An 18,493-nucleotide genomic window follows, 5' to 3' on the forward strand; every position below is an offset into this window, starting at 1 on the left:
ACATTGAAACTGACATAAGGTTATCATAACTTTAAAGGTTTTTGGATGAAACAAGTTTTTGGTTTATACAGAGTTCGATTTAGTCAGGGGTCACTGTGGTTTTGTATGAAACACCTCATTGTTTCTCTATATTTTTTCTTCGCTTCGTGAATGTTTCGTCCATAGTGTTTTATCACACAGGTTGATTGACTGATTGATTGATCAACAAGATTATAACGCTAAAGGGTAACAGTTCCTTGGGTCGTTAGGACAGATCTACTTTGCTTTTATTGAGTGACAAAATGAAAACAAACGTTCCAATGATTTGCAAGAGTTGTGTCCCTTACCATAGGTCTACCTCTTTTAAACCGATGGTCTGTTAACACAGGTTTATAATGCATACTGTACTCCCTTTTTCTCTATGAATTTCTAGATTCGCCAATATGCTTGTTTTAGCGACGACGACTATACAAATTTTTCGTTGGTCGCTAAATCATCCAATGTTTGAAAATTCAAATGGAGTTGTTTTAAACTGTTCATTGGCTATTGAACGAACAACAGCCTTTAGATTTATTACTGAATGATTAGTCCACAATGAACAATGCCGACAGTTGCTTATATATCCCCTGTAAAACGTGTCTGAACTGAACCCTAAATAAACCAAAATCTGACTAAATCGAAGAAGAACCTTTATATCAGTTCCAATGCATTTTGAACCCGTCTTTACCATACTTAAATTAAATCGACAGTCTGTCTCAACCAGACATATTCAGAGTTATCATGATGTCAGTTTCAATGCATTTTAAACCTGTGTTAACAGACCATCGGTCTAAAGGAGGTAGACCTAGGGCAAGGGACACAACTCTTGCAAATCATTGGAACGTTTGTTTTTAGCATTTTACATCAATCTCATGTAAGAATCAAAGTAACTTGGATTGATTTTATTCTGTTTCAAATGAAAGCTTGAAAGGCTTTGGTGAAATTGAATATGATACAAGCATATCACTGATTTCAGGAGCTATGTCCCTTCCCTTAGGTCTACCTCCTGAATAAAACCTCCAGCCCAAAAAGGATTCGGTTAGTAAAAAATTCTCTTGACAATTTTGTTGTTTAGTTAGGCGCTAAGTGTTCAAATGCATTGGAACTGAAATACCGTTATGTCTAAGGGTTTCTGAATTATTCAAAGTTCGGTTCAGCTAGGTTTATTGTAGAAATAATATATTTAAAATGTAACTGCCAGAATATTGTTTATGAGTTGAAATATTGTAATTTTGACGCGGCCAAAAGGAACTGTATATCATAAATTAAGCCTAATGTGGAAATATTGTCATACGCGGATAATTTGAAAAAAGGGATATCTAGGTAGTTATTGCCAAAATCACACATGAAATTTAAAAAAAAAACTTTTTAAAAAAAAGTACAACCTTCATAAAGAACGAGGTCAAACCGCCTTAACACAACCCCTGGATCCGCTTATGAATGTGTAAATTGAATGGTAAGCGCCAAAAATTATCGAATGGCCAGAACAAATTCGAGAAAGACAATAAACCCATAAACTGCACAAGGTAGCTTTTGTATAGAACTATTAACATCATTTTAATGCATACTCTAAAATAAAATATCTCAGCAGTACAATTTAATATCATTAAGGCTTAATTATGACTTAGCACCAGAGCTTTGAGTTTTATCCTCCTTCTTTTCTGAATTTTTCGAGTCTGATTTTTTGTCCGTGCATCCGTGTGTCTTAACATGTTTGCTTAGATGGTCACTACGCATAAATCTCTTATTGCAAATTTCACAAGCGAATCTCTTTTCCCCAGTATGTGTCCTTAGGTGGCGCTGCAGTTCGTCTGAGCGGGTAAATCGTTTACCACAAAACAGCCAATTGCAAACAAAGGGCCGTTCCCCCGTATGCCACCGCAAGTGAGCTTTCAGGTGTGAAGTTTTTCCATAAACCTTTCCACATCCGGGTATATGACAACTGTGAAGTGCTTTCTTTCGTAACTGTGCAGCTGCAGGACCTAAACGTTCTGCTTCCTGACAGTTTGGACAGTCACATGTTGCACGGCCATTAAGTCTTCTCTGAGTTTTTGTCATTGGCATATTGCCAAGCACAGGTCTTGAAAGAAAAGGGTTCAAACTAGAACTCAAACTCGGCGTTGTTATTTCGTTTTGTGGTGAAAACATTGTCTTATAGCCATCCTGCAAAACATGTTGACTTGGTTGCATGTAAGGACTGGTTCCCGAACTTAATGAATGACTCAAAGGGTAGTCTGAAGTCGGGTATGTCTGAGATAGCTGTGAATGGATAGATGGCGCTGTGACGGGTATATCTGAGTACCAACTTGACGGGGGAGAATGCATGTCCCACCAAGAGGATGAATGTCCGTTGTTTTGCGCGTTTTCACTTTTCATGTGTGTTATGTTCATGTTTAAAGACCAAGATTCATATGAATGTCCATTTACTGGCGGAATTCTAGAATAAACGTTGCCAAACATCGAAGCACCAGTACAATTTTCGGTAACCATTTTCGGCGGATATGTAGGGGACGGAGTTTCTGATATTTGTTGCGAGATTCCGGTTCCGGGGCTTACCCAGTCATTGCATGTTGACTGCGCATGTGAAGAAATGGTGGGCGAGCGTCCATAGCACATTGACGAAGAAGGCACAGAAACGGATCCATTTAATCCAGGTAACCTCGAGGATGACAGATATAACGGATCAGGGGCAGTAACTGCGGCAATGGGTCGTTTCCATGGATGAAAGCCTTTACTCTCAGATATCGGAGAGGGACACCTGTCTCCCAGTTTGTTATACTGAGCTGCTAACATTGCAAGTGGTGCCCCGCCTAGATGATGTGGGTCCTGAAAAGACAAAGATAAATAAACTTGTGAGATAATTATTTAATCATAGAATTCTATAGTTAAGAATGGTTAACCCCTTTTATCTTAAAATAAAAGAGGACTGAAAAAAGATATTAAATTTGTTATAAACTAATATTGAGTAAACTCAAAGTCTGTCAATGTCTGTTACTTTTTATGTCAAACCTCAAAGAAATTGGGCTTCATGCCAATCACGACGGCCATAAAAGAATAGGAAAACTATTAAAGTGAGAAATCAAAAGAGTCAACCATAGCTTATAAGGTTTCTTAGCATATTGAAAACAATTGCCATTTATTTATTTCCAGAACATGTTCCTTTTCTCAACTTGGTGCCTATCTGATAATTTCGATATTTTATCTATTGCTACCTTTTCTGGACCTCCTATTCCATCACAAGTCTAGCTATAACTATTTCAATGATCAAGTCTTTTCAACTTAAAACCACTTTCTGCACTAAATGAACCTTTTAACAGTTCTTCTACGAACAATCTCATCACCCAATCTGACGTTTTGTAGTCTAATTACAATAAAAACGTTTCAAACTCTCATATTTGTTTTTATCTCTAATCGGTCGGAAGAAACATCCGCCATATTCGATTTTGAAGTAACGAAATAACCACACGTTATTAAACTACGACAGACCACGGTAGAAAATAACATATGGAATGTATATAGATATGACTCCTTTGGAAGTTTATTCCTAAACAGTAAATGCGTTCATCAAAGAATAACTATTTTTCGGTGCATTGTAGTGAAATGTAAATTTAATGCAGAATAGAATTGGTCGTCATTGACCCGTATCATTTCGAGGTACTATTTAGCGCGGGACTGTAAAACAGGATTTTTAAATTCCTTTAATCAGATTTTTCACAACATCAAAAGATAACAAGTTTTGCTCTCAGTGGGAACGAATATTATGGGCTTCCACAATTCAATACAGTTTACACCCTTTTCATTCCTTTTGACAAGAAGATCTAATTCACGTTAACGCGAGATTACCGTGTTATGTTCGAGAATTCATGTGACATCTCCATTATAAAAAGGAGTAATAATTTTCTTAATACTTGACCTCTTAGCCAAACGTATTGACTAAAATCCATTCACAAACTTTTCTGACGATGTCATGAGTATTCGGTGAGCCCTCGAGGTTGGTTTATCTTAACGGCCGCTTTAGAAGGCTTAGTGTCATATTAGACCCGTATTTAACCCATCTCTATTCGTGAAAAGTCGTAAAAAATAAATCCCTTGACCACCAACATATTGCTTATGTCATCGTTGTGTTTTAAAAAGAAATAATTCAGGGAAAAAAACAAGAATTGAATTACTTAAATCTTACACAAACTATTTAACTTAATGGAGTAGGTAAAAATATTTTCCCCTTAAAATTAGGAGTCGACTACAAAGCATAGTACGACAAGATAAAAAGCCTACCTACATATACTCCTTAAAGTCTAATTATTAGAGGGGCATTCAAATGACAAAATTACAATTTATATGTAAACCATTTTAAAAAAGCGGAAGAATTTTCCTACTTTGCACCATGTTGGATTCGACCTTTTGTCTCTAACGCCACACCTGGTAACTATACAAATGCATTGTATTTTATTGCATTTTTTGTCTGATAAGCACTACGATTCTTATTACAAGGGCATCTTTTTTTTCTCAAATGGAATTATTTCCTTTTTTCTCATAATATTTCCCCAAAAAATGGAACAAAACAATTCCACTTCCGACTTACAAAAAAGCAAAAAAATAAAACCTGAAAAACATAAATAAAAATAACAACTAACCTAACTATATCAACTTCCTTTTCAGGCAAAAACAAAAACACACACACAAAAAAAGAAAAAACATGTGCTGTCAGTCCTAATTGGAACAAATCACTCATGACATAAAAAAATCTAATTCAATCAGAGGACTGCAGTCGTGTCGCTTACAATCTTATCAAAAATTTGATGGTCGCGAGATAGAAATTGTAGTTTATAACCTTTGAGTTTAGCACCATCTGTTATAATGTCTTTTGATATCCCACTTTATCAAAATTATTGTCATTTTTAATAATTGTCAAATTTAAGAGATAATTATTTTTCAGTAAATTTTATGGTTTTTATTACAAATTGAAATATTCCAGATTGCGGAGTTGTTGCAGAACTGACAAAATGTCGCTTAGCAGTAAGAAAAGAAAATATTTTACTGCTTTTTGTTACATAAAAGTGTTCTTCTAAATGAATTAATGAGTGAAAAGATGCAGTTTTACATTTTGAAAACTGAAATAGAGTTATTCACAGACAATCAGGCGACAACGTTGCTACATCCACCCTTACCTCATCTTAGTAAAGTGCATTTCAGTAGGGTTTCAAAGCTTCAACTGACTTCATTTCATTCCAAAAGGTGTGCAATGTTTAACTTTATGTAAAGACCTATATTCACAAATAAAAGTACTTTTCTTTCTTTTTTTTTTTTTTGAAAGAAACTTTAACTCCAGGAACTTGTTTTTTTTAGTATCTTTCAACACCTCAACAATAGGATTTTAAACTAGGAACTCTTTAACATGGTAAATAAGTAATACCGTTTTTCAATCAAGGACTATAATTTATGTACAATACCATTATTTTCATTACCATTATTATTATTATTATTATCATTATCATTGTTGTTGTTGTTGTTATCATTATTATTGTTGTTGTTGTTGTTGTTGTTGTTGTTGTCGTCGTCGTCGTCGTCGTTGTTGTTAAGATGATAATCAACATTATTATTTTTTTTAATATTCTAAGTATAATAATTGCACACCTTCAATATATTCCTTTTTCTTTCATTTTTCTTTTCGTTTTGACTGGTCTGAATAAAGTCTAGATATCATCATTATTTTATTTTTACAAGGAGAACATTTTTATAACACAGATAAACCCTGTAAGCCCAAAGAGAAGGTGTGACAAAGCGACACCTATACTAACCGATCGAACACTGATTAGGATATCGAGGGAAAAAAACAATAGCCGGGAGGGACATGATCACACAATCCGGACAGTACACAGGTGGTAAATTTGGACACTTTTTACTTATGAATTCGTAAAGATTGGTCAAATATGGCCTTCAGCTTGCCACACGCAGAAGAGGCGGCTTTTCAGATCATCATCTTATCTACTATGTTCAATTTAATGAAAAATTGTACTTATAAAGATTAACTTTATACACCTAAATGAGTTTCAATGAAGGACGACTCCCGTGATTCTCTTTGATCTTAAAGTTTAGACACAAATATTGAATAAAAGTTACACCGTTTGAAGTGGGTTCCTTTATTTGATAATTGATTTCAATGAGTATTTCTGCGTTTGTTGTACGATTCATAAAAAAAATATTTATGTTGTGTGTTAAACAGGCATCATTTTGAAATCGAGAAAAGAAGTGGATTTTAGGACCCCCCCAAAAAAACAAAACAAAACAAAACAAAACAAAAAACAATAATAATTTTTAAAAAAACACAGCACGGATTTTAATGTATAAAATGATCAAATAATGCCAAATAGAATAACAAAATGGAGCTATTATTCTACAAAAGCAACAATTTCAATTATCAATTTTCTTTTTAGGGAGGGAGGGGGCTTAGATAAAATGAAGCATTACCTTTTTCTTGTTTCGAGTGAATTTAAATAAATTAGTGCGAGAAGTAAATTAAAAAATAAGACAAAATATCCAAAAAGTAATGCCCATTATCCATGAAACACAACTATTTTCACCCTTTTATTCAAAACTGAATAATGATATTCTAGATCTGTCTGGGAAGCAACAGTGATTAAAATATCAGAAAACACTTCGACCCAATAATACTCATATTTATATTAAAATGCAGGACCCTACTTTAAAATGACATCAATCCAGCGTTATAACAAAACAAAACGACGATCCTTCTGGACATTTCTATACGAAAACAAACCTAGAATAATTGGTTCGACTCTCTTCTCGGACATTCATCCAATGGTTGCCATTTCATCCTGCAATTCAGCATTATAATGGCCAAAAAGACGGTCCTTGTATTTCAACATAATGATATTCATAATATAAATGTATGGTATTTTTTTTTATTTATTCAGACATTTCAACTAAAGATAGTTCGACCTTGGCCCGCACATGAATAAAATTATTGCTCCCTTCTTCCGACATATTGAACAAATTGCTGCTCCCTCGTATATATATCAAATCTCTAGAGCTAAAAATATTAATTTCAATTTTATCCTTACCTACCTTATTTCAGTACGAATCCCTTAGTCAGATTTTTGCCAATCCATCTAACTACCCAATGGAAATTGTAAACAAAAATTGCATTGTTAACGGCCACCTTTGAGGTGAAAAATCTGAATTTTTATCCTTTAAAACTAATTATTTATCAAGATTAGATGAATGATTCATCCCTGTAGATATCTTGTTTCTTTTTCTTAATTCCTTTTCTCGCTCTTTTAACGCATTTTTCAATTTATTTCGTATCTAATTAAACATCATTCTGAAGTGTGGAGTAAAGCACTCTTATTTATTTTAAATGCTATACAATTCTAATATTTTCTTTTCGATTTTACATTTAAACTTCTTTCTACAGCGGAAAAGATAGAATTTCAATTTTATTTGCGATTTTCTTCAAACCCCATTACGACCGTAAAAATTAAATAGTTGCACCAATTTGAACTTTTTATTATTCTATTTGAAATTTTTTGGTGAAGAAGAAATATTAAGCCTTAAGTGGCAATCATTATCATTCGAGGGGTCATGCGTCCAAGGGCGATATCAATCTAATATTGGCAGTCTAATGTGTAAATATGTCATAAATAATTTTCTGATGCTTAAAAATTCAAAAGAAATCGTTTAGCTATTTTCTCGAGAATTTTAGCAGTTAATTTTCTAATAATTCAAATTTTAACGTTTCAACTAGATTAGATTTACGAGTGATTCATTATTTGTTTGATTTGATACATTTTAGCTAAATACGGATAAATATCACAATATTAGCATTGCAACGACTAGACATGTCAATCCCTGAAAAATAAATTAAGAAAACAAAAATTTGCATGGAGAGAGAGAAAAAAGTCATTCCAAAAGCAAGCGAAATAAAGTCGGGTCAACTTAATTTTGAGCCCAAAATTTGATTCCATTATTATATTTTGATTTCGTTGTATTTTTCATTCGCTTGTAAAAAATGTTAAGTACATGTATATAACTCAATGAATGGAATAATAAGCACTTGAACATGAACGTTAAAGAAAATGTTGAAGAAAATTAAGCGAATTGCTAATTTTTATAAAAGATGAGGATAGTTGAAACTAATAATTGAAAGCAGTTTCTACACTTTCTACAGTCAGTGTATCTTCCCTTTTTTATCACAGCATATAGGCCCAAAACTTATACATGAATTTCAAACACGAAATTCGTATGCAAAATCTGGCAATGAAAAGAAATGTTTGCTTCTTAAATTTATCTTAACATCTAGGTACTGCAAAAAGTAAGAGAAAATAGTGTATGTTGCTTTAGATACTATATGGTGGCGAGATTCTTTCATGCTTGTTAATGAAATAACACAAAAAATATGTATTGTCCAATTTTAAAACCATACGGTAAAGGTGTTTAAAATCATTAAGAAATAACTTCAGACTGGTTTAAGTCCACTTCAAGGGTATAAGTACACAAAAGATCTAAGCGTTTTCTTCACTTTACTGTCTCCGAAAGAAGACCAAAATTACTTTAAAATACTTCGGGGGTAGATTGCGTGCAATGCGCTAACCAAAATACTGATCTGAACTCTGTCCTCGCAACAAAAAGTAAGGTAATTAACGGACGACCTTACATGATAACCTCGCACTTTCTATTGTATTTGCTTATACTGTAAAATCCTCCGAAAAAGGAGAACTCAGAAGAGCGGGTATATAAATCCGCACCGCTGCATAGCTAAGGGTATAGGGTTTCGCTATGTATACAAATATAACTTTAAGAAGCTGTTGTTTACAAAATAATTACGAGAAATTTAATCGTTTTTTATGTTTTTATCAGTGTCGACCGTACCGGTTTATATCTTATGTGCAAGTCATTTTATGAGTTTTTAAGATTTTAAACGAATGGATTTGTCGTAACAGGTGGCAGTAATTGAGTTATGAGATATGTGATAAGACTAGTTTATTTGATGTTTTTCTCCTAAAATTAAATTTTGTGTCTGTCAATGAAAAGTGACTTTTTTACAAATAATTATATGGCATTTTTATATGAATTTGATTGAAAAGTGAAACCGAAACTATTTGTATGCAAGGCTTCCATTTTTCAATTGTTTACTTTCTAGTAATTATATCAATGGCATACATGTAACATGACCTAAAATGTGTTTTTTTATCATACTTGTTACTACAAATATACGGCATATTATTTTCAGTAATATATGCTCCCCTTGAATCGCAAGGCGTTTTCCTACTAATAAATAAAACCAAAATTTAAGCTCATCGTAATATTTTTGTGCTTACACAATTAAAGCCTGAAAATGATGTAATATTCAAGCATTTACACCTGATACCTCAAAATGTAATTTCTCCCACATCTTTACTAAATAAATAAAAATATTGTACTTCCCGTCGAAAATAGTGATTTGGCATGTAAAGCTAACAAGCAAAACACTGTCGTATAATACAAAAAAGAAACTTTTGACAAAAATCGAAAGTGTGGTACTTCGCGGCTGATTATTTATTCCATTAGTTTTGATTTTTGAACATGAGTAACACTCCCTTCCCCTTTATTTGAACTTAGCCTTTTCTAAACAAAAGGCTTGCGAACAAAGTAGAAAGGTCTTCAGATACAAAAGTTACAAGTTTTGAAAAAAACAAAACACGGGTACAATCTGGTTTTCTAAAACTTGTTAAGAACTTCAAAAGATTAGAAAAAAAAACAGAATACCGTAATAAAAAACAATCGATGAAACTTACCCCAATCAGAGTGGTAGCCATGATGAATTTGTATATATACTAATGTATAAAATTATCCTGCTAATCGCTCTCAATCCATACCTAACAAAATTAAGTGTTAGATATCTCTCGCAGGTACATATTAAATTTGTAAAGATCCACCCTATCTCCGCCCGTTATTGACTCCAGCTATTATTAGCATCAACCAATGGCCGCCTCAAGCGCAGACGTGAACCTGATTGACAAACAGAGTGGAGAAACGCCTCCTTTTCATTAAAATCAACTTTCCAAATGGAAAAGGATATTATTTATTATTGCGCAAGCTGATTATTGTGAAGATGATATCCGGGGGTTCAATTAAATTAATTTATTAAGTTATTATTAGACTAGAAAGTGACTTCTGGAAACTAAGGACAAATATCAATTATATCTGAAATTCAATACGCCAAATATTTTAAATTGAGATGCTAACATAAACGATCTTACATAATTTTACTAAATATGGAATTTTTCAACTGTATCAAATATAGAAGTAACATTTATATTTGTTGAAATACTATAGTCAAATGAATATCTCTCAAACGTGAGAGAAATTGTTTTGATAGATTAAATTAAAGTCATTGTGATGGCGTATTTTGATACATTTTCACGGTATTACTTTGAAAGGAGGAGATTCCAGTATTAAAACTAATTTCGGACAAAGCAATATTCTTTTTTTCCTCTGCTTAATCTGAGAGATCTCATCTACAGTATCAATAAACAAAAAATGTATACTGTCGACAAAAATAAACTTTAGAAAAAGAACATTTAATTGCGTTAAAAAAGAAACAATACACAATAGAAGGAAAGAATAAGGATAAGAATTGAAGAAAAAAATATGTTTTGTAAATTTATAAATCATTTCGTACATGTTTGTGTTCTTTTCTAGTTTAAGGAGCGGGCGGATCTAATTCCGACTCAATAATTATTTGGATTTTTTAAAGTATAGTGCACATATATTTATTTCTATGCCGTTTCCTTCGAACGCTCTAGGTAATACAAACACATTAGAGCAATGATAGTTCAATGCTCAATGCGATTTCTGATTCGTCGTTGAACCCGAACAGTGCGAATTTTTGCTCGGAGTGTCTGTGTTAAACTTAATATATATTTGTCACAAGTTTGTCGCATTAGGCCAAAAAAATATATGTGTTGGTTTCCTGCTACCCTACCTATCCTAGTTGTTTTTGTTTGTTTGTTTGTTTTTATTTATTTGTCTTGATTTGTTTTTGCTATTTTTTGCCTACCCTAAACATTTTATGGCCATTTTGGCTTAAGCATAATTAAAGTCGAGATTGTTTCCATATTAACTCAATGAGAAATATTTATGAAAAATAAAATAACCCCCCCCTACCTATCTACCATATTTTTTTCTTGTTGGTAGCAAGAAAAGAAAGACTATTATTATTTTTTGCCTCAGTACGGTGAGTGTGTGTCAGAATACACTAAAATCAAAAAATTTGAAAACATGTTTACTTGTAAAAAAAAACTTGTATAGTACTTTTAACAACCATGTCAGATCTCTTGTACTCAGAATGACTGCTAGTATCTTGATTTCTACAAATCTGAAGACATTTGGAACTAGAATAAAGAATGTAAAAATAATGTGATGTTTTGACAAATTTCTCTGCTCATTAGTTTCTCATTTACAGCTAGCATTTTAACGAATTCCTGACCCATTTTACCACAATAGTATAACCAATCTAGTTAATCCCTTGATTCGAATGCAGTAAATTGTGGCTACTTTGCGGCCCCTACGTGATTCTTACAATGACTGGTACTTGATTTAACTAACTAATGGGGTTTTTAACGTCCTTGACTACCCTGTCGGGTCTCGCACGGACGGGACCTGATTTAATTGCATGTAGTTGCTTGTATACTAAATTGTGGTATAATTTTTCGCGAAAAAAAAGTTAACTTAGAGAGATGTATTTTCTACGTATTTCGACACATATATATAGAATTATTATGATTCTATATATACATGCATGTACATATGCGTGTCAATAATGAAAAGTAGCCAGAGTTGCATTTAATTTAGACCGCTTATTTTTTTCTAAATTTTGGTTATAACTAAATGTACATACAGAAAGGATCGCCTGACAGTAACCTAAAAAGGGAGCTTTTGAAGAGTTCGTCTCTTAAATTGTGGCAGCATAAAAGCACTTTTTAAATTCCGATTTTGTCTAATTTCATCAAAACTTCAACTTGCGCCTTCAAAACATCAAAGTCTATATTTTTCAACGGGTATAATACATATTGTTAACTGATCTGCGTGCGCGCGCGTGTGCGTTTGTGTTTTGTGCGTCCTAATTTTATACATCATTTTCAGGTTTGTTTGCATGTCCGTATAATTCGCTCCATTTTCGCTTAAACATAGATTGTTTTACCGTTTATTCATCGATATCAATAATTTCATATTATGTTAGAATAGCGGGCACGTTTGCAAATCTGATTAATAAACAAAACTTGACTCATTTACAATTTATTTTAAATCCTAAATTCAGGAGCTCGAACCCCGATTTCGAGTATGTACTTATGCTCAGTACAGTGTATAAAGAATCTTTTGTTTCCACCCCATAACGCCTTTCAGACTGTAAATGAAGATCGTGTCATTTCGTCAACTCGAAATAAGGGGCGCAAGAAAGGGGAAATCGAATTAAATTGTGATTATTTTTCTTTGATAAGACAACTTACCATTTATTGTTTGATACATTAAAATGTTTCACCTACACATTCAACATGAAAAAAATGCATGACCTTCATTAAGGAGGTAGACCTAGGGTAGGGAACACAACTCTTACAAATCATTTTAACGTTTGTATTCAGCATTTTACTTCAAACTTATATAAGCATCAAAGCAACTTAGACTGATTTCATTCTGTTTCAAATGAAAGCTTGGCAGGCTTTGGTGAAATTGAATATATATATATCACTGATTTCAAGAGTTATATCCTTGTTTTTTTATGGAGCATTATCAAATTTGTAATAAGGCAGAACAAGTTAAGTGGAAACTCCAGGGCGACGACAACAACGTCACAGGCCGTTTCAGTTCAGCCTGAAAATGCAGAATAAGTTCATAGGTGACAAATTGAACTACTAGTTTGTGATATTGGGTTCAGGAGTTCCATGTTCTTAGCACGTATTCAGACTTTTAAAACGTAATTAGTACTTAAGTACTTTCAATGGAATAACAGGGGGCAAACCGAAAAGATGGTCTAAGGTGATGAACTATCCTCTTCAGTTGAAAATCGCTTTTCTGCTTTCCTACTATCATATGGTTTATTTTTGGAAATCCTTTCCAGAACCCCCTTCAAAATTTCATCGTTAATTTCAATTTCATTTTAAGTTGTTAGAACTAAAAAAAGAAGTTTCTTTATTTAATATTGAATTAGTTCTTGACTAAAAATGTCAATAGTATTCGATAAAATATTGTTTTGTGCATAAAATTTTTAAGAAACGTCGAGGAGTTGACCCCGTAACGTCATCAATACTGTGAGTAGCGAGCTTTTGTAAAGAACCCCACTGAGCAAACAAGTTTTTTGACAATGTAGGTTCTATGTAAAGGCACCCTACCTCGTTCAATGGAAAATTCTTTTTTTATTGTTCAATATAACACAAATGTCCTTATATCGCTGTGTTTTCTCAACAGAATAAATTTCTAAAACCTTCCCCGATGAAGTGAGCTCTTGAGGGCGTCGATAAGTCGGAACTTAACATTAAATTGTGACAAAATTAAACAAAATTCAATATGCTAACAATTCCATTCGTAAAATACATAAATTGCAAATTCATTTATAATTCATTCTTTTTCATTTGTACAATTGAAAACTACTTATTAAAATTTTAATAATGAATACTGAAAAAAATTGGACCAATTAAAAGCATTATATTTGAAAGAGGTGTACTTATTAAATATTATTACGAGCCTCTTCACGTCACGTTAGAAATCATTTCATTTATAAAGAGTTTGTCGTTGATATCAGAAACAGTGCATGGCAATTGCCTAAACAACTAATATATTTATTCACCAATAATTTGTACATGCACATAGAACCCCATTTCATTTTGTTATTTCTAATGATTTGCAATTAAGTCAAGACTATTTCGCCCACCCCCTAAAATCTGATAAAAAAGTTTTTTTATTTTTTCCGAATTCTACTTTCAAAAATTTATTTTGACTCGCTTCGCTTGGCATTTCTATTAACGCCCCCTTAACGGAAAATCCTGGATCTGCAACTGTTATTGTTTCTTGTACAAAAGGTAGCCACACTATCTATCTGCTAGCGGTTCGCGCGAAAACCGTAATACAAGTGTTAGGATACTAAAATTAGAATGAGGAACAGACTATCAAAAATATAAAAAAAAATCCATGGACAGACTTCACAAAAAAACAGAAACAATTACTGAAATAATGCACACAGAAACTAAAGTAATGTGCAACGGGAGTCTACTAAAATTAAGATCATAATGGACCAGACCCGTTAGATTGGTCACCGAACCGTTGATAAAAGATTAGTCCTACCTCAGTAGTCAAATTAGAATATCAACATACTCTTTTATAGAGCTCGAAAAATTCTTTTCACGTATTTACTTCCACCTCGACTCGAGGGGTATACTCTAGTGTAATGTTGATAAAAAAATATGATTATTTTCAGTAGCGGATCCAAGAAGTTCCGAGATCGGAACTCATCTTGGAACCCCCCACCCCACCCCTTATTGTTGGAATATTTTGTTCATCTCGCGCAAAATGTTGGGCAGAAATGAGCAATTAATAGCCAGAAACCGTTATCCTTTTCATTTAGAAAATTTCGTGATTTGCATCTGAGTGTACTATCGTTAAGCCCCGTGTCTCACTTCGCAAATAACATATCAATTGCGCGAGTTGATTCATGATTTTTGAACTTTTATAACGTTGTAATTATGAGAATAGTATTGCTTCTACTTACAGTAACATTTTAATCCTGAAACCAAGCTATTCAAGTTTTCCTAACTAGACACTCGATGTGTTTCAATTTCTCTCAAAGTACGTGTATATAAATCATTGTAATAAGATATCATAGTACGAACAAAATTAAGAAAAAAAAACAAGACTCTCTAACATACTAGTTACTACCACAGATGGGCTCCTTATTCATATCCGCCATCATACTTAAAGGTCAACAAAAGTTTGAGGAGTAAACATGACAGGTTATTAAAATTTCTGCAATTTTAGAGGCCTTCAGCGACCAGAGCTACACAATCACAATGAGCGACGTATCTCATGTTAATACATTGAATTTTTTTTCAATTTTATTAAGTGCCGATGTCCAGTTAAAAAACTGTGTTCTTCAAATAATATGTAATTTTATGGGATTCTATGTGAAACGTAAATTTGGCATTTAATATGCAAAATATAACAAAAAATATTGTGGAAAATTGGTTGGTGTGTATGTAAAAGACAAAGATAAGAGTATGTTATGGCAAAATCTCTTTGACTAAAAAAAACGTTTGAAATAAATTGACGAGCTTAAGCATACGGTATTTTATGTGTTTTAACGTACAGCAGCTTTAATTTTGTTACATGTACAGTAGATTTCAGAGCTATTTATTAGCTCTTCTGTGTCTTTACGGTACCTGCCACAAAAAGGAATATTTCCAAAAAAAAAAAAAAACCAAAACGAATTCAGCCGTACATAAGTTGGGAACAGTTATTTGCGGCTATATACGACTTATGTTTAGGGAGATGTTACGTTTACAGATCGCAGGGACTTCGTAACAAAATACAGTTAAACCTGTCGAAACGTTTAATCGAACCCTTTTTTGTGCGGAGACCAAAGAGTTTGATGAGTTTAGGCAGATGTACGCTTTACACAGATTTAAAGTGCATATTATTCTGACGTATTAATGGTACCTCTAAAGGTGTTTGGTTTATAAAGGTCTCTGTTTTTTAATACGGTTCAGACAGGTTAAAAAAAAATGTTGAAAAATTGTGTGTGTTAAATCATGAAAAACACTCACTTCGTGATCCTGTCAATAATTTATTTTTTGGGTCCCTCTTACCTAAAACTCTGGAACTCTGGATCCGCCACTGGGTCCTATGCAACTAAGATGGCACATATAATACTTGATTAATATACACAATTTGAAATCAAATGAAAAACAAATTGCCAGTTTGAAAGCATTGAGATTTAAAACTTGTTCAGTCAGGAAGGAAAGTCTTTGATGACAAAGATATGTAGTTTATAAACTAAAAATCAAAGAGACACGTCACTTGCTCGCAATTGCAAAATATGACGACTATTATGGTGAATTAGATTAACAGAAACTCTTAACAATAACGCGGACGTTTTAAGTAATGGTCCAATTAAGAGTCATGCGGGGGTAGCTATAGTTCGTTTAGCTATTGAAAAGTTGTAGGTGCATGTTGAGTTAAATGTTGATGTTTTCATTCGGACTGCACGTGTCACTACCTTGAACTGTAATTTCTCTACGATTTCAAAATAAAGAATTTAAGGAATATATAAAATATATCCATATGATGAAAAAAACCTTTTGCGTAAGCATATATACTAAGGAAACTGTACATATATTTACATTTATTTCCACCCGTGTGTTATAAATAAAGGCCAAATACGTAAACAGATAAATTTTGATATGAATTAAAATAAAAATAAAGATTCTTTCCAAACGAATAGCGTTCTTATTATCCAGACAACCAAGAAACAATGCTCAATTACTTACCCATTTTAATTGCATCTTACAATTATTTTTTTGCATGCTTTTTACACTGGGTAATACTTCAAACGATATTTCAAATAATGCGCCAACAGAGACGAGTAATCGAATTATTACGCCTCGATAATCCATCGGTTGCAGGACTCGGAGTTTAGTGTGATTACCGTTTAAAATTATACATTTACGTTTATGAGTGATAAAGAAAAATGTGATTCCTCTTTCATTAAAATTTCATGAAGTTTTTTAAGGTTTGTCATATATTTCAAAGGAACGAGTAGCTCGCAATTGCTGTAGGGCATGCAGTGCATTATCGAAGAAAATATCCCTATAAATGATGTGTAAAAATGAATTTTACGAGCCAAAACAGTTGATAATTTCATAATATATACATGTATCCCCGTACAATCACATTACTTCACATTCAATAACTCAATCTCTCTAGCCGGTTTAATAATTCTACAGACAGACGGACGGTCTTTCACCATGTTATCATGCAAGCATTTTATATCCCAGCAATTAAACATACTCGCATATGCACTTACTTCTAAAGTTGGTTGTTGCAGATCAACAAATAATGCTAAACCTGTTGGTGCTGCTGTACGTGTCCCTGTGTTGTCTTCGACGCATTGCTTTTATGCCAATTATTATTTCAATTGCGCCAAAATCAATTTCATTTGGGCAACAAGCCATATTTCATTTGAGCCATTTACAAGTGAATTGATATAATGTAATAATAGTTTATATCATTATTTCACTTTTCGCCAGCATTTATTTTTCTTTTACCTGTACCCACCACGGATAGGTGAAGGTTGGATTTTGAGCAGGATGAGTTATTTAATGTTAAAATGGAAAAAACACCAAAACTTCATTTACAGCACGGAAGAGTCTGTTTAGTTATCTTAAAATCATATAATAAATGAGCAATATATGTTTGTTTACTATAAACCAGCAATCAGTCTACAGGTTAGTCCGAGATTGCTCTGAAATCCAACGGTAGTAGTATTATGAAGTCCTTGGCTCTACATCTGTGGCTTACAGTTCTATATGTCTATTGAGTACAAACTGTTAAACTTATTTAATTTATTATTAAAATAGCGCAAATGAAATACAACCTTGTAGTAAAAACAACATAGCGAACATTGTGCGTTTATTTACTTTATACCATATCATGTTTTTTTATGACCAGTTTCCACTTTAGGATTTTTTTTAATTTTTTTTTTTTTTTTTTTTTTTTTTTTGGGGGGGGGTTACCCTTTTTTTATAAGTCAATAATATTGTTAGAGACTTCTTGCACTCGTAATTTCAGTATTTACGTTCGCATATGATTTGTCTAATTACATATATTACTACTCCAGATTAAGCTGCTGAACGGTACCATGTCTAGCTTCATACGGGATCAAAATGTACTCCTTAAATGTCTGTTATTTGCTTGTATGAGAATGGGAAGTTAACATTAAAGATGAAATGATCGGTTAGCATTGAACATTACCCAGTTTCTGATTCAGACACAGGAGCTCGTTACAATTGGCTATATAGGTCACATACCTTATCAGGGCCCGATATATACAAATAGCCATTGCTAGTTTTTAACCTGGTTTCTAATCTGGTTCCCAGGTCAATATCATAAGCGACCCAGAGATGGCTAAAAATTGAGAGTTGATTGAAAAAATCACGGTTACGAAGGACTGAGAAATCATGGGAACCAAGATTCTTGCGGAAGTCGTCCGATTTTAGAGCATATCGCATTCGTGCCATTTCGGATATTGAAATCAAGCCAAATTCAGTGGCATAGAATATTTGATGATTAGCGACTATGAAGACTTCAGTCTTTGGTTATATTTTTGTTTTGTAATTTTTTGGGTTTTTTTCAGTTTCTTTTTAATTATATTGTATTTTGATATTCTCATAATTGACTGGTTGAGTAAAATATTTATTTTATATGTTGC

General features: G+C 32.9%; 1 protein-coding gene across 1 annotated transcript; it reads right to left on the reverse strand.

Moving 5' to 3' along the window:
• Nucleotides 1–1,550: 1,550 nt before the first annotated feature.
• LOC148599824 (transcription factor Sp9-like) lies at nt 1,551–9,949 on the reverse strand. The gene is made up of 2 exons (XM_088559136.1): nt 9,813–9,949; nt 1,551–2,844 (listed from the first exon to the last, which is right to left on the reverse strand). The coding sequence occupies exons 1-2, from the start codon at nt 9,831–9,833 to the stop codon at nt 1,636–1,638; spliced, it is 1,230 nt and encodes a 409-aa protein (XP_088415262.1). The 5' UTR covers nt 9,834–9,949; the 3' UTR covers nt 1,551–1,635.
• Between the last annotated feature and the right edge of the window lie 8,544 nt (nt 9,950–18,493).

This window comes from Perna viridis, chromosome 13 (genome assembly GCF_037379345.1).
Source record: "Perna viridis isolate PV_CMFRI_1.1 ecotype Kerala chromosome 13, ASM3737934v1, whole genome shotgun sequence".
Lineage (NCBI taxonomy): Eukaryota > Metazoa > Mollusca > Bivalvia > Mytilida > Mytilidae > Perna > Perna viridis.